Source organism: Mesoplodon densirostris, chromosome 6 (assembly GCF_025265405.1).
Source record: "Mesoplodon densirostris isolate mMesDen1 chromosome 6, mMesDen1 primary haplotype, whole genome shotgun sequence".
In the NCBI taxonomy this organism is placed as follows: Eukaryota; Metazoa; Chordata; class Mammalia; order Artiodactyla; family Ziphiidae; genus Mesoplodon; species Mesoplodon densirostris.
Window position 1 is genome coordinate 21,565,079 of NC_082666.1, and position 21,890 is coordinate 21,586,968.

Genomic DNA, 21,890 nt, shown 5'->3' on the forward strand with positions numbered 1-21,890 from the left:
TATAATATTGTGTGAGTTTAAGGCATACAATGTGTTGATTTGATACACGTGTATATTGTGAAACGACTACCACAATAAGGTTAGTTAACACATCCTTCACTCACATAAATACCATTTTGTTTCTGTTATGGTAAGAACATTAAAACTTTATTCTCATAGCATCTTTCAAGTATACAGTACAGTATATATTGTTATCTATAGTCATCATGCTGTACCTGTGATTCCTGGAACTTAATTCATCTTGTAATTGAAAATTTGTACCCTTTAACCAACATCTCCCCATTTCCTCCACCCCCTCAGCCTCTGGCAACAACCTTCTCCTCTCTGTTTCTATGAGTCTGATGTTTTCAGATTCCACATATAAGTGCGATCATACAGTATATGTCTTTTGCTGTCTGACTTATTTCACTTAGTATAATGCCCTTCAGGTTCATCCATGTTGTCACAAATGGTGGGATTTCCTTCTTTTTTATGACTGAATAATATTTCACTGTATCTATGTGCCACATTTTCTTTACCCATTCCTCTATCAACGAACACTTAGGTCATTTACATGTCTTGGCTATTGTGAATAATGCAGCAATGAACATGGGAGTACAGGCGTCTCTTCAGGATAGTGGTTTCATTTCCTTTGGATATATACTAGATGTGGGATTGCTGGATCATATGGTAGTGATATTTTTAATTTTTTGAGGAACCTCCATAGCGTTCTTGGTAGTAGCTATACCAACTTATATTCTCACCAACAGTGCACCAGGGATCCCTTTTCTCTACATCCTCGCCAGCATTTATCTCTTCTTTTTTTAAAAAATAAATTTATTTATTTACTTATTTATTTATTTATCTTTGGCTGCGTTGGGTCTTCATTGCTGCACGCGGGCTTTCTCTAGTTGCAGCGAGCAGGGGCTGCTCTTCGTTGTGGTGCGTGGGCTTCTCACTGCAGCGGCTTCTCTTGTTGTGGAGCATGGGCTCTAGGCGCGCAGGCTTCAGCAGTTGTGGCATGAGGGATCAGTAGTTGTGGCTCACGAGCTCTGGAGTGCAGGCTCAGTAGTTGTGGCACACGGACTTAGTTGCTCCATGGCATGTGGGATCTTCCTGGACCAGGGCTCCAATCCATGTCCCCTGCATTGGCAGGAGGATTCTTAACCACTGTGCCACCAGAGAAGTCCCTCTCTTCTCTTTTTGATAATAGCTATTCTAACAGGTGTGATATCTCATTGGGGTATTGATTTGCATTTCCCTGATGATTGGTGATGTTGAACATCTCTCCATATAGCTGGGCATTTGTATATTTCATTTGGATAAATGTCTAAGTCCTCTGCCCATTTCTTAATCAGATTTTTTTTTGCTATTGAGTTGTATGAGTTCCTTATGTATTAATATTTTGGAAATTAACCCCTTATCAGATACATGATTTACAAATATTTTCCACCATTCTGTAGGTTGTCTTTTTATTTTGTTGATTGTTTCTTTTGCTGTGTAGAAACCTTTTATTTTGATGTAGTCCCACTTACTGATTTTTGCTTTTGCTGTCATATCCAAAAAAATCATTGCCAAGACCAATATCAATGAACTTTTAACCTGTGTTTTTTTCTAGGAGTTTTATGGTCTCAGGTCTTACATTTAAGTCCTTAATCCATTTTGAGTTAACTTTTGTGGGTGGTTTGAGATAGGGGTCCAATTTCATTCTTTTCCCTGTGAATATCCAGTTTTCCCATTACCATTTATTGAAGAGACTATCCTTTCCCCATTGAGTATTCTTGGCTCTCCATGGTCTTTTCTTTTCCAGCTAAGCAAATAACTTTCTAGATGCAATTCTTCCCCCTAATAACATTCAGGGGAGTTAAGGGAAGTTTTGCTTCACTGAAGGCTGGGCCAACCTGCATGCTAGGTCTGTTACGTAGCTCCTGCAGAACTTGAAGGAGCTTTTCAGAGTTGAGATGTACATGTGTGTGGTGGGGCAGGGGGTGATATTAGAGGAGGGCCATCACTAGAAGAGAAGGACTGCCAGTGGGCGTCACATGGAACTAGACCTACTTAGACTGGAGGGGCTGCGTACTTCAGCCAAGAAGTCACTATATCCATAGGTACTGGGAAAAGGAGGAAGAGGCACAGGCATCTTTATGCCTGACCAAACTTGTCAGAACAAGTTTGGGGCTGGGGAGAGAAGTTCTCAAGGACAGACTCTTCATGTCCAAGGACCTCTCAGTGGTCACCCCTCTGATAGAACATGTGTGGTCTTGTGGAAGACAGGCTGTAGGAGAGGAAGGGTCCCTGATTCTCAAGGAAGGGGCATGGAGTGGAGAAGAGAGAGAGGAAGACTCTCCATATTCTACTCTGACTCTCACTGTCTATCACCATCTCCTTGGGAACAAGAATCAGGAGCTACCTCCAGAGGAACAAGGGCCCAGCATTAAGAACCTGGATTTCTGGCCCAAACTCATCACGCTTGTTGTGTCAATCATAGAGGAAGATAAGAATTCCTACACACTCGTTCTGAACCAGTAAGTATCACCTCACTTGGCCCTATCTGTTTGGTGGTTGGTTTGTCCATCTGTCTAACAGCCTCTTTCTTTCCTATCTCTATGTGTTTGCAGTGCCACCTCTTCCTCCTGTTCGTCCATCTGTCCCTCTGTCCCTTGTATCTGTCTGGGTAACTGTTTCTGGAGACAGGTGTGGAAACATAATGGGGGGCCCTGCCCAGACTGAGCCAGCCTCCCTCGAGTGAGAGACCTCTGGGAATGGCTGCCATAGGAGTCCCAGGGGATCCAGAGAGCATGTGTGTATGTGTCTGTCTGCTATGAATAAAGTGGGCCTTCTTATACCCACCTCCTTGCCCTTTCTCCTCCTGCTTATTTAGCCTGGGCCTGTCTTCCAACCTCAACACTTCTCCTCTTGGCCACAATTCCCTGCCTTCTAGGCATCATCTCCCCTAGAGCCACCTTGCCTGAGGGGATCCTCTGCCCCTACTTGTCCTACCACTGGCCCCTGGGTCCCTTTTCTGCAGTTTGAGCCTAGTAGCCCTGTTTCCTAGGCTTCTCCTCTCTTCGATCTGACCTCCAAGAACTAGGCATGTTAGCCTTGGAATCAATCAAATCAAATGGCTCTTGCCATGTTCTCTGACTGTGGCTTCTTCCGTCATCCAGGTTTCCTCAGGAGTTGAATGTGGGAAAAGTCAGCGCAGAAGTGATGTGGCAACTCTTTGCCCAAGACATGAAATATGCACTGGAGGGTAAGGGTGTGCCCAGGGCAGTGGGCTGCAGACCCCTAGTCCAAGCACCTTGTTTGCTGTCCCTTTCTTCTCCCAGACAACTACAAGTTCTGGGTGAATAATACAGTGAGAAACTAGAGTGATTTTAGGCATGGTGGGTGATAGGCCTCAGGAGGTGCTGGGTGGGCAAAGCTTCAGCCGAAGGAATAATGGAAATTGCTGTGTGGATGTAGGTTCCTCCTTCCAGCTTTAGAGCAAGTACCTATTTAAAACTTTCCCAGCCCAGAGATCAACCCTTCCCATGCTGGGTGTTCTCAAGTGACCTGCTCACTAGAGAATGGTCTTATGAAACTTATCTTTACAGTTGTACAGAATCTCAGAACCTTAAATACATAGATAGGTAAGGATTATTTTCTCATGCTGTAGACTGCCTGGCCTGACTTTCCTTGAAAGTTGTTCTGGATTGGTGTGACAAAGCCAGAAAGATGCTTCTACCCTCACTTCTCCTATAGAACAGGGTCACAGACCATTTATTACTCATCTTGTTCATTCAGCTTATTCTTTTATTCATTTCCCACTTTGGTCCACAAAGATATCACTCCCTACCTGTATCAGACCTTCCCATTTATACCCATCTGTGCTCACTTATTTAGCTGCATTTCCTGTCTGTTTATATATGTTAAAACATATATATAAATAAACATATATATGTTTAAAACAAACACAAAAGGTTTGAACTGCTTCAAGAGAAAGAACTAATGTTGACTTGGTTTCAAATCTCTGTTTAACCACCTACTCAACAGTGTGTTCTTAGACTGAGCTACTTAAATTTTGTGACCTCCCATTTTCTCATCTGTAAAATGGGAGTGATGATAGCATCTATTTCATCTATTTCACTGAGCTAATGAAGTAACTGAGATATATGTGACATACTTAGCATACTGCCTGGCATTTATTAAAGGCTGATGAGCAGAGATGCAATGTTAACAAAGTAGTATTTTTATAAGATTTTACCTCAATGGAAAATGGGGGCAGATGGAACAGGGAGAGACTGGAAGCAGAGTGCAGATAATGTAATCATTTAGGGCTGAGGGGATGGGGCTGGGATTAGAGCAGAGGAATTAGAGGAAGAATGCGATTTGATAGACATTGGCAGGAAGTTGTGACAGGGCTTAGTGATTGTCAGAATGGTGGAGGGCAAGAGAAAGGGAGACCTGTTTAATAAAACGATAGTGTTGACTCCAATTGTGAAAATGCTATCATTCACCCAGTATTTTTAAAGTCAACTTTATTGAGGTGTAATATACATACAATAAAATAAAAACACTTTAAGAGTACAATTTGATGAGTTTTGACAAATAAGTACACCTGTGTAACTACTGTCCCAATTAAAATATAAACAGAAAGTTTCTTCATGCCCCTTTGCAGTAAATCCCCACCCCATTCACCAAGCGTACTGAGTATGTTCTTTGTGCCATGCACTGTGCTAGTTGAGATGAATGAGGCATAGCCCCAGCCCTTGAGAAGCTCCCAGATCAGTCAAGACAACAGACCTATAAACTGGCAGTTACAATTCAAAGTTGTTAAGTGCTACCAAAGGAATAAGCATAGGTTGCTGAGAGGAGACCCATGTAACCTGGACCTGGGAGGAGCACCTGGGAAGGCTTTCTGGAGGAGGTGATGTACAAACTGACACCTGAAGGATGATAAAACTTAGCTGGTGGGGAGGGAGGGCATTAGTAACAGGGAAGGGAGAGACAGGCATTTTAGGCAGAGGATACAGTATGTTCAGAGACCTGGGGTCTAGACAGAGCTGGCATGCTTGGGGAACTGGAAGCAGTAGTTCAGTGTGACTAGCACTTTAGAGTGTAGGGGAAGAGAGGAGTGAAAGGTGAAGATAGAGAAGTAGGACAGAGCTAGATCATACAGGAGGTTTTAAGCCGTGTTTAGGATTTTGGACTCTACCCTGAGGCAGTTGAGAGGCATTGAACAACAATCCCATGTTAAGAAAGGGATTAACATAACTAGATTTTTAATATAGAAAGGCCACTCACTCTGGCTACAGTATGGAGAATAGGTTGGAGGAGGAAAGACCAGTTTGGAGACTATGGTAGTAATCCAGGTTAGCGGAGGTGGTAATGAGACCTAGACAGGTAAAAGTGTAACTAGAAAGAAATGGATAAATTCCAGAGAAGTTTTGGAGATGAAATCAACAGCAATTGGTGAGTTAATTGGATGTGAATAAAGAGGAAGAAGGAAGACTTGAGGATGATGCTCAGCATTGAACAAGAGGGTAAGATTAGTGTGTATACTCCAGCTTCAGCTGGAGATGTTAAAATGGCAAAAGGTGGTGACTGGAGTTAAACCCAGGCAAAGTGAGATGTTCCGTCAAATCCTTGTATAGACATTACCAGAACCGGGGAGATATCAGCAAGCTGGAAAGTTGAAATCATGAGGTTGAAAGAACTCTCCAAGGATGAAAGATGAATGGAGGGAGGATTGTGGCAGTCACGGGCAGGAGAAGGTTTAGATACCCTTCTGCCCCTTTTGACAGGTTAACCACGCCCTGATCACCACACCCCACCGTCAGCAACCTCAAGCGGCTACTGGAGCATGACTCCATGGGAGTCTAACTATTGTTAGAATAGTTTAAAGTGTGCCCAGTGTTTCAGCAATCATCCTCTTAGTTTTAGTACCACAGAAGTTAATTAGAAATTGAGGTTTTGGACCAGAGTACAGACGATGGATTGACAGAGAAAGTGAGAATTCTCTGTAAATACAGTAACTTGAAGGTCCCTAGAAGAAAGCAGTTAGGGAGCTCTGAAGTGATGGAGCAGCACTACTTCACTTCCAGTGGGTTGTTGAACAGGAAGGAGGAAGGGCCCTCCTGGTGGTACCTTTTTCCGTTTCTAGGTTGTTGGCCTGGTTTAAGGACAGCAGGGCGGGAGAGAAGGGGCAAGCCCTGAGAGAGTCTCTCTGATGTCCCTGATTTTTTCACTTTATTGCTCATTGGTGTCTCTGCTCTGTCACAAGCATCCACTGTCATTCGTATACGAAAAGTCCTCTTTCTGGGTGGTAAGAACTTTTGGCTGTTGTCCCTTTACCTCTAGTCTTACTCCTGTTTCCTCTTCTCTTGCTCACTGCTTCATAGAAGAGACTGCAAATGCAACTTTGGGTTGAGATGGTGCTGCCTACAATGCCAGGAGATGAAACTCCTGGAACAAGGGAGCCTTTTGAGGCTGAATCCCGGGCTCCCATTTCCTCCTTGAGTGTCTGCTGTACTAATTCACAAGGGCCAACTGCCCCAGACTGGCTGTTTTGCCTTGACATGGAGGAGCATCACCCATGGCAACTCTGAGTTGAGCAGTAGAGTTCCCAAGGACAATGATCTTCCCTTCCTGTTGCTCAGTACTCTCCCCAGTTTGCTTGCTTTCACCATTGTTATATGTAAGCACACAGTTGGCTTTTATTGTTCAAACCAATGCTTCATCTCTAAAGGGGGTATATGAAGAAAGCCTGTGGGTGTGGCCAGTGCTAGACTCTCTGGGCAAGCTGTGGGTGATCTTTATCCTAGATTTCCCAGAAGGCTCTGCAGATTCAGCTATATAACCTTTCAAGTCCATAAGCATCCCATTTTCTGTAGCAGGATGGCCCTTTCATCTGGCTGTGTTTCCAAACTGACTTATTTGCATACTTCTTTGAGAGTTCATTTTTCAGTGTCCCAGCTCTGCTCTGGGACCCTTCAGTTTACTTCAAGATTCTGTTACACCATGGCTGCTCAACTGCTCGTTCTGTCAGCTCAGGCCCATTTTGGTTCTCCCTGTGTCTGTGTGGTTGTCAGTGACCCATTTATGTTATATATGACTGCTCATCTCATTTAAATCCATCTGAGGAAATGGCTCAGGTACTAGGATTAGAAAAGCCCTGGAAGACCGTTATGTCTCTCCAGTCCTGGGCAATTTCCCCACTAATCAGCCTTAGCACCTACATCCTTTTCTCCTCTTCTTCACCAGAGGCCAGTACCTCACTTGCACTTCCAAAAGCCAGCACAGGAAGACTGTGGGCCTTATCTGGGTGTCTGGCTTAGTCTCTAAAGAAAGATTTGGGCCAGGCTTTTAGCAGAGTACCCACTGTTAGAGGGAGATGGCTGTGAGGAGGTGCTTAGGAGTCAGCCTTGTTCTCAGACATTTGATAGAGCCACCTGACTAGATCTGCTGCCTTGGGAAAGCTCAGGAACCATGGCCTCTACTGCCAGGACCTGACCCAGCTTTCCTCCCCACCACTAGAGCATGAGAAAGACCGGCTGTGTAAGAGTGCTGACTACATGAACCTGCACTTCAAGGTGAAGTGGCTCCACAATGAATACATGCGGGATCTGCCTGCCCTCCAGGGGCAGGTGCCTGAGTACCCAGCGTGAGTCATCATGTGGGGGCTGCAGAGGGAAGAGGGGCGCTTAGGGGTTGGACAAGGCCAGTATCCTTATAGTCAGGTACATGGTATATGCCAACCACTAGCTCCAACCCCCAATTTTCCTGCCTGGCTGCAGGTGGTTTGAGCAGTTTGTCCTACAGTGGCTGGATGAGAATGAGGATGTGTCCCTGGAATTTCTACGTGGGGCCTTGGAACGAGATAAGAAGGATGGGGTAAGTCGGGGGCTTGGGGTTCACAGGGGTCAGGCCAGGTCTCCCAGCAATTAGCTATCAGCAGAAGTTCCTGTGCTCAACCAGGATGGCTGTCCCTGCCTTGTGGAGTCCATAAGGAGGGCTGTCGAGGGCCGCTGAGCCACCCCTGCTGGGAAGAGAGCTCTTTAGAACCTTACAGACTTGGGAAAAGGTAGCAGCTGAAGATGACCCTGTGTGTGGCCTTCCTTAGTTCCAGCAGACATCAGAACACGCACTCTTTTCCTGCTCTGTGGTGGACGTCTTCACACAGCTCAATCAGAGCTTTGAGATCATCCGCAAGTTGGAATGCCCAGACCCCAGCATCCTTGCCCACTACATGAGGAGATTTGCTAAGGTGACCATGACCTTCCCTACCCCTCCCCTCTTACCTCCATCACACTCACAGCCTAGCCACAGGCCGGAGCTCAACCCCTCTTTGTGATGGCCTTTGGGTTAAGCCTGGAGTTACCCCATTCTCCTTTACTTGGGTCTGGGGCAGACAGGTGGGTTTGTTTCAGTGCTGTTCTGGGGTTGAGAGGGAGATTGGTCCCTTACTTTGACATTCCCCTTTGCATACCTGTTGTTACTGTTCTGGGATGAGAAGTGCAACCTCAGGTAAGACCCTTGTGGGTAGAGCTAAGTGTTCCCTCTCCTTTCCTTTTCTCCTCTTTTCTCAGACCATCGGGAAGGTGCTGATGGAATATGCAGACATCTTATCAAAGAACTTCCCAGCTTATTGCACAAAGGAGAAAATGGTGAGGGTTAGGCTTTTTGCTTTTGAAGCTCTCCTGAGAGCTAAGGGTGGAGTGATTCTCCTGACTTGTGATTCCCAGCAGGGCTATGCTTGAGATTATGCCACAAAATAATAAGAACCTGATGAGGAGTTCCTCTGTGCCTCTATTTGGTAGTTTATTCTCTACTGAGCTAGGCCTTTGCTTAGTCTTTCTTTCTTTCTTTTTAATACATTCAGAGAGTTATAAAGGGTAATCCCATGAACACCTGGGGCCCACCACCCAGCTTAAAAGCAGAAACATTTGCTACTAGTCTTCATTCAAGGAGAGCTGTCTGCATTGGTTCCAGATCTCAGTGCTTAGGGAGAGACACATGTAATATGTGTTGTAAATTCCCTGTGGCTTTTGGAGTAATGTGAGAGAGGGAGGGACTCTAGACTGATGAGTTCTGTGCTGAATGGAGCCAAACTCAACACCTCCCTCTGTCCCCAAAGCCTTGCATCCTGATGAACAACATGCAGCAACTGAGGGTCCAGCTGGAGAAAATGTTTGAGGCCATGGGAGGCAAGGAGGTAAGTCTTAAGGTTTGGGGTTGCTGCACTTTCCCTTTGTTCCTGAGCTCCCTGGCCACAGAACTCCACCCTCTCCTGACTGGGTATAGACTGGGAGTTTAGCTTGGGGTCTGGAGTGGTTTGAGCTGAGAGATTTGAGTAGGCATTGGGGTAGAGGCCCTAGGAGGGAGGAGTGGGGGTGCAGGAAGGGAGGAAAGCATGAGAGAACCAGCTTAGCCAAGCCTGCCTCCTGTGGATACAGTTGGACCCTGAAGCTGCAGACAGTCTGAAGGAGCTGCAGGTGAAACTGAATACGGTTCTGGATGAGCTCAGCATGGTGTTTGGAAACAGGTCGGTGGCCCCAGAACACACGGCCCTCAGAGCCAGGTGTGGTGCCTGGCCAATCCCAGATCCCCTGCCCAACACTCATCCATCCAGCTGCACATATGTGGATCCTCCCCCTCTTCCTGCTGGCTGTCCCTGTTGGGGCTACACCATGAGTATGCTGGAGTGGGACCAAATAGCTGGTGCTGCTTTAGGGACAGTGTGCATTTGGGGCAGGGAGGGCTGCACTGTGGGCACATGTGTAGTTTCCAGGTGCGGATTGATGAGTGTGTTCAACAAATGGCCGACATCCTGGGCCAGGTGCGGGGCCCAGGGAATGCATCCCCCAGCGCCCGGGCCTCAGTGACTCAAGATGCAGATAGTGTGCTCCGGCCCCTCATGGACTTCCTGGATGGCAAGTGAGTACAGCACTGAGGACTGTCCTGTAGGGACAAACAGGGCAGAAGTAGACAGAGGAGCCTCTCAGGGAGGGGAGACTCTCAAGCACTCACCCCACCCTTCCCTGTTGCCTGGTCCTGCAGCCTCACACTTTTTGCCACTGTGTGTGAGAAGACGGTCCTGAAGCGGGTACTGAAGGAGCTCTGGCGGGTGGTAATGAATACAATGGAGAGGATGATTGTCCTGCCCCCACTTACTGACCAGACGGTAAGGACATCTCCCTTCCACTTCGTCCTGCTGTGTCTCCCTAAACCTGCTCCATGCTTCCTGATTTAGTTTGGAGTTCTCTGCTTTTGACTGATTCGCTCTCGCCCAGGGCACCCAGTTGATCTTCACTGCTGCCAAGGAGCTGAGCCACCTTTCCAAACTCAAGGTACTCTGGATGTGTGGGGTCCTTCTGAGGCTGGGGGTTGCCTGGAAGGAAGGAAATTTGAGCTTTGAAGACTGAAGCAGAGGGGAAGGAGAGGAACATGTAGCTGTGGCTGACAGGTGGGGGAAAGACTTTGATGACAGCCATAAGCTGTCCTGATGCTGTTGCTTTCTCTGGGGTTCTAGGACCACATGGCGCGAGAGGAAACCCGGAGTCTCACTCCAAAGCAGTGTGCTGTCCTTGACCTCGCCCTGGACACCATCAAGGTGGAGACCTCCCCCTCCTCCAGACAATCTTACTACCACTTGGTCCTGGCATTCCATTCTGCCAGATTAGGTGTCCCTTGGGCTCTTGCCACCCCACATCCAGAAGAGAGTGATTTTTGTGTCCATATCTTTCTCTGCTATTCCATATTCCTGCTGGGGACCAACCAAAAAGGTACCTCCTGTTTGGTCTCAGGTGAATCGCCACAGACCTAGAACATTATTCTTGGGTTCTGCGGACAGTTTAGTTCACCTTGTACCTCATTGTCATTCATGAATATTTTCCACTGGGAATTAATCTTCCAGATCCTAATACCCGACATCTGGCTGACCTCTTCTCTTATGTTTAAAATCATTTGGGTTTTCGAAGGATTTTTTTTCCTATTACACATTCATTTATTCAACCAGGCAACATGTGTTCTGGGCACGATACACTATGAAGGATGCAGAGAGAATCAGATATGGTTCCTAGCATCAAGATACTTATAACCTGGTAAAGTGATAAATAAGGCAGGTACGTGTGGGCTGTGATTTAGGGCACTTCGGAGAGGTATGTCATAGGTATATAAAGTGCTCTAAGGGTTCCCACGGGTAAAGCAACACTTCTGACTACTCTCTTCCTGAAATGCTTCTGTCACATATCTTTGTCCAGATAGATTCATCCTTCAAGCATCACGTCCAGAAACATGGCCATCCTTTACCACTCCTGCCAGATATTCAAATAATACTCTTCACCTGAGAGACTATGACTCTGGCTCTGTGTGGTATTCCTGATATTGTTGTTTATTGAATGGCTCACCATCCTCTTCCAGCATCTTCGCTGAGCCTCTGCTCAGGTGTCATTTCTCTGAGTTACGTTGTTGGAGAGCTGTCTCTCTGTAAGGGGATGAAGCAGTAGCAGTTAGCAGTTATTCTTGTCTTTCAGCAATACTTTCATGCAGGAGGCAATGGGCTGAAGAAGACCTTCCTGGAGAAGAGCCCACATCTGCAGTCCCTACGCTATGCCCTGTCTCTGTACACACAGACCACAGACACACTCATCAAGACCTTTGTGCGCTCACAGATTGCCCAGGGTAAGGCCTAAGGGCTTTGGGTCCCCACCTCCCCTTCCTGATCCCTCTCTGTCCCTAGGGAGTCAGTATCCTGTAGCCCTCAGGGAGGATCCAAGTACTTCTTCAGAAAGCCCTTCGAACTCAGACACCAGGATTTCTTGATGGATCACAGTACTTACCCCCAACCCACACTCATACCAGATAGGAGAATCACAGAGACCTGGGAAATGTGCCTGAGCTTTCTTTTGCCAGACATCATCTGGCTAGTGCATGTGTGTTGAGCTCAAGGAGTATACCCTGTTTGGTAGGAAAAATCTGTGAGGAAGCCTTGAGAATGAGTGGTTGAGACACTCATGAAGACTCATAGCTTTGGGAGCCTAAGTTAGAAGCTGTCCAGGGGAGAGAAAGCAAAAGACTTTCCAGATTCTCCAGTGTGGGTGAGGAGAAGACTAAGAGAGGCAAACCACGGGAGCAGTTGAAGGGAGGGTGCGGATCATGGGGCTCTGCAGAGCTGAGACTCCGGCCTCATGGGTGATGCTAGTGCACAGGGAACCCAGGCAGCTGATTTTCTCCCAGTGACTTCCAGTTCTCAGAACCCCTCCCTGCCTCTAGGCAGGCCCATTCATAACAAAACACATCTGCCTAGACATGGCTCAGACTGAAATTCTGACCCTCACCCTGGGAAGGTCCTCCTGGAAAGGACCTTCAAGGCGCAGTTGTTGCTGCTCCTTCCAGGGAGACCTGGGCATGCTGCCTGGAGGAGTGAACCTGGTGGAGTGGGGAGTGGGAAGGCTTAGGCCTTACTGAGCTGTGGATCTGGAGCACAGAGCTGACCCAGAGGGGAAGAGGGATCTAAGCAGTTAGAATAGAGTTGATGGAAGGTGAAAAATACAAGGGACCTGCAGTACTGCTCCATTTTCCACGTATGTTCTTATTTCAAGTCCAGAGTGAGAAGAAAACAGAGCAAAAGAAGTTATGAGCCTTGCTCAAGGAGACGGGGATCTTTCACAGAGCTGAGTACATGTAAACGCCTGTAACATCAGGGAGGATAGGAGTTAATCCAAAAGGCCTTTTGGAAACATTGAGCTTTAAGCTAGATATAAAGATGAGGAGAGACTGGAATGGGCACACATGAAGTAACTGCAGGCAGGGGTGGCGACTGCAGGGAGGATGCAACTGTGAGTGTACGTTTTCTACCCACTGCTTTATCATTTAAAGGCCTAGGAAATTAGAGCCTACGACTTTCTCTTTTGTGCCCTGTGGGTCTCAGAAACCTTCTCTCTGTATGTTCTACTGCTTCTGTCCATGATTTGGTTGATCTTCAAACTGTTAAGTATAATTTGGAACATTCGAGCATTGACCCCAGTTCTTTGACCTCTCTCTCCACCCTACCCCATCTCTGTGCTCCCTCAGAATATGTGTAGAGCTGCCCTGAATTGCTGTTAACTCCTTAGACCTCTAACTGGTTCTTCTTTCTCTGTCCTACTGCTGCTACCTCTTGACTTGCCTGTCCTCCCTCAGTGCATGATGGGAAAGGTATTAGGTTTACTGCTAATGAGGACATTCAGCCGGAAAAGGGTACGTTATATACCATGCAGATGTGAATCTAATATGGGCTAACACTGTCCCCTGTGAACTAGAATGAGCTGCTTATGTTGGGGCTGGGGGAACCAGGTGTCAAAGTTCAGAGGCTCTATCCCAAGTTTCAGAGACTCTATCCCAAGTTTCAGAGATGGGCAGTGTATTCCTACAGTCTGAGACAGGGTTAACAATAGCTGTCCTCAGAATTCCCCCACCCCTCCATCTAAGGACAAAGAAGTTTTATCTGGGGTGTAGGGTACTGGTGTTTTCCCAAAATAGAGTGAGGCCTCTACAGAGGGGAGGCTGAAAATTGGCCAGAGGGACTGGGGAGCTGTTTGCAGAGAGCTCCAGGTTTGAGTAGGAAAAAGTCATTCTGTACGGGGCAGCCTCCCAAGAAGGGGCCTCCGCCGGTGGGAAGGTGCTGCTTTTGGCTAGATGGGACCCGCATTGTTCTGCTGAGACACCATGGGGTGGACATAATTCTCAGACAGAAATACAGGTCCTTTCCCAGCATCTTTCAATGAAAAATTCTGCAGGCTAGAAGAGGTTTGGGGAACCTGAGAGATTCCAGGTGCAGTTTTGGAAGATGTTTCGCCTAAGATGTTGTCCACCTGATTTGTATTTTAATACATAGTCTCATTCTTTATCCCCGTTCTTTTCCTTCTCCCATTACTTACTTCCCCATAGCTTCTGTGGGTGATTACTTCTTGCTTTAGGATGTAGGATAGTAGCCTCCCAAATCCACGGTTTTACCCAGAATAATTAGGCCTAAAGTCTTAAAGTTCTCCAATGGGGGAATCATCTGTCCGTCTGTCCCTCAGGGTCCGGTGTGGATGATCCTGTGGGAGAAGTCTCTATTCAGGTGGACTTGTTTACACATCCTGGAACTGGGGAGCACAAGGTCACAGTGAAAGGTGAGTGGTATGGACTTACAGACCTCAGACCTTTTCTTGCCCAGTGGCCTCATCAGTCAAAGGCAGGGACTGCTTATCCCAGCCTTTCAGCTTAGCCCTCCTCCAAGGGGAATGCCACCCGGGGCTCAAGAACTGGGAATGCTTGATGGGATCTCTCACAGGTTTCCCATGTTTGTGCAGTGGTGGCTGCCAATGACCTCAAGTGGCAGACAGCCGGTATGTTCCGGCCCTTTGTGGAAGTAACCATGGTTGGCCCTCACCAAAGTGATAAGAAGAGGAAGTTCACAACCAAGTCAAAAAGCAACAACTGGGCCCCCAAGTACAATGAGACATTTCACTTGTAAGTTATGGGATGGGGGCCTGAAGGACTCTGGGATGGGGGTGATCTGGGGGGTAAGAATTGAGAGGGGAGAGAAGGGATGGGCTGGATGGCAGCTGGGGTGAATTCACTTGAGGACGCCCTCAGCTCTGGTCTCCCACCTTCCATCTACCCTGTGCTCACAGCCTCCTGGGAAATGAAGAGGGGCCAGAAGCCTATGAGTTGCAAATATGTGTGAAGGATTACTGCTTTGCCCGGGAGGATCGTGTTCTGGGGCTGGCTGTGATGCCTCTGAGGGAAGTGGCAGCCAAGGGCAGCTGTGCCTGTTGGTGCCCCTTGGGCCGGAAGATCCACATGGATGACACAGGCATGACCATTCTCCGGATTCTGTCTCAGAGGAGCAATGACGAAGTGGCCCGAGAGTTCGTGAAGCTCAAATTGGAGTCTCGTTCCGTGGAGGAGGGGAGCTGAGCACCTAGGCTTCTGTGCCAACCAGGTGGCACCAGTTCCACAAGTCAGGGCTAATGGGAGTTACTGTGTATCTTAGGGTCCTCGTAGTCAAGAGGCTGACTCATTCCGTTAAGGACATTTAAGGAAAAGTTTGGGGTGGTGTGAGTATGGCTTTGCACAGAAAGGGTCATGAGTCCCTGACCAGCAGGTCTGTGATGCTGAGAGCTGGGCTGTGGGGGTTACCAGGCAGCGAGATTTTCCACAGAGGGGCAGACGTTTCTGAGAGTGTCAGCCATTCTTGGCAGAGGTTCTTCCACTCCCACACCCCTTCTCTACCCCTCTCCATACCACACCTTATCCAGTTAGATCCGTACATACCAATCATTAGAAGAACAAGTTTAGAGGGCCTGGAGCTTATGCCTAATTAGGTAAGTAATCATTTGAGTCTACAGGTATTGCTGAGCCCTGTGGTCTGGATTGGAGTATGGCCAGGGCAGGAGCACACAGAATAGAATTCAGCCTGTCCCTTGAGCAGAATCTACTGGTGTAGAGTAGCTCAAGTGAGTACAAGGCATTGAAACTGAACCAGAAACCTTTCAGAAATGAGCTCTGCTAATCCCTTGCCCAGATTATCTGTCATGAGTAGAATCAGGTTCCCATGGTGCTTCAGAGCCCTGAGCAGAATTTCTTTGGAACCCAAGCACCAGGGGCCACCTGCCCAGGAGTCCCCCTACCTCACTCCTTTAGGAAGAGGAGTGATGCTTCAGGACATGAGAAGCTCTTCTTAAGTGTATGCACCTGAGAGCTAGTTGAAGGATCCAGGAGAGAGGACTGTATTTTCTTCGTGAAAAAGCCCTGAACAAAGCCAAAAGTTGTGGAAATCAATCTAGAAAGAGTCCTCTTCACCTATGGCCACTGCCTTCTGGCGGTCCTCCCCCTTGCAGAAAGAATCCAGCCTTTGTCCTCACTCCCTTTCATCTAGGTCAGCTGCAGTTCCCCTCATAGATGTTCAACCCTACGGAAGGAACTTGGACTGTGATCCCTCTGTACCGGCTGGATGAAGGGGGGGCCTCAACACTCCCTGGGAGGTCAGAGACAAACATTTTCCAGAGGGTCATGTGGACTTCCCAGGCCCCTTGCTCAGAGAAGGGCCTTCGATAACCTCAGTAGCAGCCTCTTGGACTTCCTGAGGACTCTGCATTGTCCATTGGCCATTACATGAAATAAGAAACTAGGAATCTTTGCTGTTTTAAATTATTGTACGTGCCATTGTTACAAGAGATTATTGGCTAGTCTGTAATAAATTATCTTATAGCAGCCTTTGGGGTCTGATAATTCTGTTAAAGTGTGGAAAGCTGTAGAAATGACTTCCTTATATAATGATAGGTTTTAGACAAGTGGTCCCTTCCTGCTCTCCACCCGCCACCGCCCACCCCCAAGTGGTGGAGCTTCAAACCGCGGGGGGAGAGGGGGCAGATTCCTGAGAAAGGGAACGTGGCTGGAGGCGGGCTTGGGGAGGAGGGGCGTGGCCGGAGGCGGGGCTCTACTCTGGCCGGATCGTGTGGCTCCGGGGCACCTGCGCACAAAGGTGCGTTAAGATGGCGGTTGCTGGAGTCGGTGGCTGCGGAGCGATGGTGAGCAAGAGGCGCCCGAAGGTGGCGCCCGAGGAGAAGGTATCGCCTTTTCCCTCCCAACACCGAAGAGAGACTGTACCCCCATACTATCTCGCATTCCTAGCGCTCTGTGTACTTCCCAACAGCTGTCCGTCTTCATACTTTCTTGTTAACTGTTCTCCCAGTACTCCCCATCCCCATACTCGAGTATACGGGTTTCCTAGATATTCCAGAGAGGACTTACCTGCCCAGATACCTAGCAAAGGGGATCTTTATCCCCCAAATACTTCCCAGAGGGCATCCATTTATCTGGTTACCTCATAAAGCAGATACCCCCAAAACCTCCAGCTAAGGTACATTCCTATTAGGGAGTTTTGTCCGCTTTTCCAGCACTATCCAGATTGTCTGAGAGGGAAGCCATGAATCCTATACCATAGTTGACTTGAAAGTGGCACGTTTGCTCTCATTCCTCTGTCATATGGAGCAAGAAACCTATTTCATAAGGAAAAGTCAAACTCTGGCTGACTAACTTACAAAAGGCTTGCAGATTTGAATCAGTAGCTAACTTTTTAAAACCAGATTTTACGTTTTTAAAATGAGTATTTCTAGCCTTTGAGGAAATAATCAGAAGAACTATTAAATCTTAGCTGACATTCCCCCAAAGTGACAGGTGGTTGGAGCTGAGAAGCAACTAGCAAACTAGTTTTCTGTAGTTCATTATAGACGCCATTACTCCTTATTTTGTCATTCTGGGCTTTACATTATTTCCCTGGTATGTGGTAGACACTTGAGTTTGTGATCCCTGATATAAGACTTTTGGTAATTTTCTGTGCCAATACTTTGAGCTCTTAATGGAAACTGAAATCCAAAGAGGTTGGATATATGTTATATATGTTTAGGTTATCCTTGGTTTCTGTGATGCCCTGATTAGGATCAGAGATCATACTAGTAGCTAAAACCCAGGGTGAAATCTGTATTAAAGTGTTTTTTATAAGAGAATTCAATCAAAATATCTGCAGTTAGCTTCCTGGTGCATTTGATCTTGAAGAAATCGTGTGCCAACTCCTCTCTGGTGGGATCAGGCCAAGCACAAGGCGTTGTTTCTCTTTGAACAGCTGGTTTTAAAAGGGCCTGGCTCTGGTCTGTACCAGAAGTGATGTCTCAAAAGTGCCGTCTTCTTCACTTCAGAACACATAGATCGTAACCCTCCTCTCCGTGGGAAATAACAGGCCTTGTAGTATCGAGAGTTGGGGGTATTCTGCAGGCTGTATCTAATCAGAAGTAGAATAGAAGTACCTTTAACAGTGGATTTTTTTAAAAAGCAAAATCATTTCTATCGGCATAAGTATATAACTCACCTAGTCATTGTGGATATTTGGACTAGCTCCGTGAATGAACCTCGCATATCTTGAAGCAGAATGGCTAAGCTGAAGAAGCAACATGGAGTAGTGAAGATGGTATTGAAGTGGGAGTCAGAAAACATGAACAGTAGTCTCAGCTCAGCTACATACTTCTCAGGGGACCTTGACTTTTAACTTTTCAGAGACTGTTGCTTGCATCTGTTAAATGGACTATGAATTCCTGCCATGTTTACTTCAGAGGGATCAAATGGGCTTATTTAAATGTGAAAACACTTTGAAAACTATACTGTACATGTATAAGGGATTCTTGTCATTATTACAAATGATCCTCTGAGCTCTGATAACTTCCAAGGAACTTGTCTTGCTGTGTCCTGGGTTCAAAATCAATAAATATTTGCTGAATGCATAATATGTGCCAGGTACTCTTCTAGGCATGGAGCCTAGCACTGAACAAAACAAAAACCCTTGTATGAATTTAAGAGTAGGTTTTCAGCATGTTGAGTGCCTACTAAGTAACCAGTATCACAGCATGGTGAAGTAATAGGGAGAACCTAGATGATGAACTTAAGTCTGCCACTGTACAGCTGTGAGAGAGTCTTTCCCTATGTGAGCCTGAACCTTCCCATCTGTAAAATAAGGTGGTTAGACAAGGTAAACTCTAAGGTTCTTTCAAGCTAAAATATGTTTGTTTGGAGATTATAATTGCTAAAGTTTCCTACCCCTAATGAGCTTATTGCCCTGCCAGGGAGGTCAGACTAACAAAGCTAAACAGTCTTAGAACTACAAGGACAACAGAGTGCTAATGTCACACTAGATTCAGCATAATAATGGTAACAGCAGCATTGCTCTGTAGGTAATAAAGTATTTAGAGAGACTTCTTAGAAGGCCATGTAGACATGGAAGTATGGGAAGATTCAGATTAGAGGAGAGGAAGGAGACTGGACTGTAGATACTGGAAATTGAATGAATGTAAGAACAAAGGAGAAGAATAACATGCCATTTATTGTTTTCCTAGTGTATCAGTCAGAGTCCTTGCAGAAAAAGTTTGTGCATTCAAAAGAATTTAATTGAAGAGCGTTTAACCAAAGGGTGATTTACAGAGGTATGGTCAGTGTTAACAGAAACTAGAAAGAAACGGTGAAACCCCAAAGTGGTGAGTCAGTAGCACTCCTAGGCCTCAAGGGAAAGAAAGGGAAGTGTTGTTACCAGGGCCCAGTTAGAACTACAATCTGAAAGACGGACTGCCTGACAAGAGCAAGAACTTAGACAAGGCAGCATGGAAGTAGAGAAATAAATGCCCTAACCTTTCTCCTCTTGCCCTCTGGTCTCCAGCTACTACCTTCAAGAATCCAGGGGCAAGGTAGTCTGGGTAATGTAGTTCATAGAGGTCAGCTTCCCAGAACAGGGCAGAGGGAGTTGGCTGGGAGGAGGCACAGCAAACAGAATAACCAGCATAAAAGGTATCTAGGGAAGGAAAAGTTACCACTATGGACTCTTTCCAATAGAGTTTTCCCTCTGTTCAAATTCAGAAATCTACTGTAAGACTTAGTCTCCTTAGTTGTGAAATGGCGATAGAGCAATGCCTTTGTCCTGGAGTGATTGTGAGGATTCTATGATATGACACATGAAAGTGCCTGGCACAGGGCATGATACATGCTGGAGGCTCAGTATATTTTAGTTCCTTCCTTCCTGCACATGCTTAAATGGCTCCTTGGCTGAAATATTTTTCCAGTCATGGTTTCAAAGTGTGGCTGGAACTGAGTGAATGAAGGGGAGAATAGTAGAAGATGAAGTCAGAGCCCATGGTAATGACTTTGGCTTTTAACAGAGTAAAGTAGGAAGTCATTGGAAAGTTGTGTGACTTCTGATATCAGGGTTCCTATTATTCACTAGGGCATCACTTCTTCGTTCAAAAATATTTATTTAGAACATACCACCTGCTGGATACTGTTTTAGGTACTGGAGGTGCATTGATATATAGTCCCTACCCTCAAGGATAATGTGGTCTTTAAAGGAGACAGATGACTTCAACTTAAAGTATAAATGTTAAGATACAAGTGAACATAGAAGCTCATAGTAAGGGAGCTCATAGTAAGGCCATCATCTTTGGGACATCTGAAAGGCTTCCTGAGCAAGATGATGTAAATTGAATCTTAACTGTAGAACTTAGCCAGGTCTAAACAGAGGGAAATGAAGTTCTAGGAATTTGGAGTAGTATGTGCACTTAGCACTTGGCTTAAAAAAAAAAAAAAAGTTGGTGATGAGCTGGGAATTGCAGGTAGCTCATGTCACTGGACATTTGACTTTGTGTAGGAGGATGTTGAGAGATAAGACTAGAGAAGTAAACAGAGGCCAGGTCATGAAGAGAAATTTAGACTGTATCCTGAAGGCAATGGTAGGTTTTTAAGCAAAAAGATAACTCACTCTGGCAAGATAAGAAGAGTCAGTTGAAGGGGGGTTGAGGTGGAGGATGGGAAGGTATGAAACTGGAGACTGTGAGGCTAATGATGGTGGCCTGAACTTAAGTAGAAGCTTTGGGGATAGTTGTAGAGGACTATTCCAAGTTAACTTTTTATTAAGAGGAAGAACGTACAGAACTTCATGATTAATTGTAAGTGGGAGAATGAAAGAGAGCATTGTCAGAGATGACTCTCAGGTTTCTGTCTTGGGCAACTAGGTAAATGGTAAGACTAGTAACATGTTCAAAGACAGGAAATATAAGAGAAAGCACAAATTTTGGGTGTGTGGGAGGTGGAGAATAGAGATAATTTCAGTTCTGTAAATGTATTTTTTATTGTAAAATGCACATTATGTAAAATTTACCATTTGAAAGTGTACAATTCAGTGACATTAAGTATGTTCACAGTGTTGCACAACCATCATTACTATCCAGTTCCAGAACTTCTTCATCACCCCAAAAGGAAACCCCATCCCTATTAAACAGTCACTCCTCAATACATGTAGATTTTTTTTTTTTTTTTTTTTTTTTGCGGTACGCGGGCCTCTCACTGTTGTGGCCTCTCCCATTGTGGAGCACAGGCTCCGGACGCGCAGGCTCAGCGGCCATGGCTCACGGGCCTAGCCGCTCCGCTGCATGTGGGATCTTCCCGGACCGGGGCACGAACCCGTGTCTGCTTCCGATTCCCCTGCATCGGCAGGCAGACTCTCAACCACTGCGCCACCAGGGAAGCCCAATACATGTAGATTTTTTTTTTTTTTTTTTTTTTTTTGCGGTATGCGGGCCTCTCACTGTTGTGGCCTCTCCCGTTGCGGAGCGCAGGCTCCGGACGCGCAGGCTCAGCGGCCGTGGCTCACGGGCCTAGCCGCTCCGCGGCATGTGGGATCTTCCCGGACCGGGGCACGAACCCGTGTCCCCTGCATCGGCAGGCAGACTCTCAACCACTGCGCCACCAGGGAAGCCCCAATACATGTAGATTTTGAGGCAACTGTGTGACATCCAAATACAGATGTTAAGTAGATATTTGGATATGTACTACTGAAGCTCAGAATAAAAATTCAGGCTGAAGATACATATTTTTGAAACATTAGCATACAAGTAGGGATTCTCAACCTGGGGCCTATGGACTTGAGTGAGAATCTCTGAATGTCTTGAATTGGATATAAAATGTATATGTATATGTATATATGTTTATTTTTATGAAGTGTCTATAGCATTAATTAAATTCCCAAAGGAATTTCTTTTTTTTAATAAATTTATTTTATTTTTTAAATTGTTGGCTGTGTTGGGTCTTCGTTGCTGCAAGCAGGCTTTCTCTAGTTGCAGTGAGCAGGCTTCTCATTGCGGTGGCTTCTCTTGTTGCGGAGCACGGGCTCTAGGCATGCGGGCTTCAGTAGTTGTGGCTCGTAGGCTCTAGAGCGCAGGCTTAGTAGTTGTGGCGCACGGGCTTAGTTGCTCCGCGGCATGTGGGATCTTCCTGGACCAGGGCTTGAACCCGTGTCCCCTGCATTGGCAGGCGGATTCTTAACCTCTGCGCAACCAGGGAAACCCTCAAAGGAATTTCTTAACCTG

General features: G+C 46.3%; 1 protein-coding gene across 3 annotated transcripts in view; it reads left to right on the forward strand.

Moving 5' to 3' along the window:
- UNC13B (unc-13 homolog B) overlaps positions 1 to 16,203 on the forward strand; it is a 220,811-nt gene extending 204,608 nt beyond the window's left edge. For all 3 annotated transcript variants that reach the window (XM_060100767.1, XM_060100768.1, XM_060100769.1), the window contains 16 exons: positions 2,377 to 2,504; positions 3,147 to 3,232; positions 7,498 to 7,624; positions 7,758 to 7,854; positions 8,084 to 8,227; positions 8,550 to 8,627; positions 9,098 to 9,175; positions 9,417 to 9,505; positions 9,745 to 9,897; positions 10,021 to 10,144; positions 10,254 to 10,310; positions 10,493 to 10,573; positions 11,496 to 11,643; positions 14,025 to 14,117; positions 14,298 to 14,457; positions 14,622 to 16,203. In XM_060100767.1, the coding sequence (XP_059956750.1) occupies positions 2,377 to 2,504; positions 3,147 to 3,232; positions 7,498 to 7,624; positions 7,758 to 7,854; positions 8,084 to 8,227; positions 8,550 to 8,627; positions 9,098 to 9,175; positions 9,417 to 9,505; positions 9,745 to 9,897; positions 10,021 to 10,144; positions 10,254 to 10,310; positions 10,493 to 10,573; positions 11,496 to 11,643; positions 14,025 to 14,117; positions 14,298 to 14,457; positions 14,622 to 14,907 (1,929 nt within the window). In that variant the 3' untranslated portion in view covers positions 14,908 to 16,203. The remainder of the gene's footprint in view (positions 1 to 2,376; positions 2,505 to 3,146; positions 3,233 to 7,497; positions 7,625 to 7,757; positions 7,855 to 8,083; positions 8,228 to 8,549; positions 8,628 to 9,097; positions 9,176 to 9,416; positions 9,506 to 9,744; positions 9,898 to 10,020; positions 10,145 to 10,253; positions 10,311 to 10,492; positions 10,574 to 11,495; positions 11,644 to 14,024; positions 14,118 to 14,297; positions 14,458 to 14,621) is intronic.
- Positions 16,204 to 21,890: the final 5,687 nt, after the last annotated feature.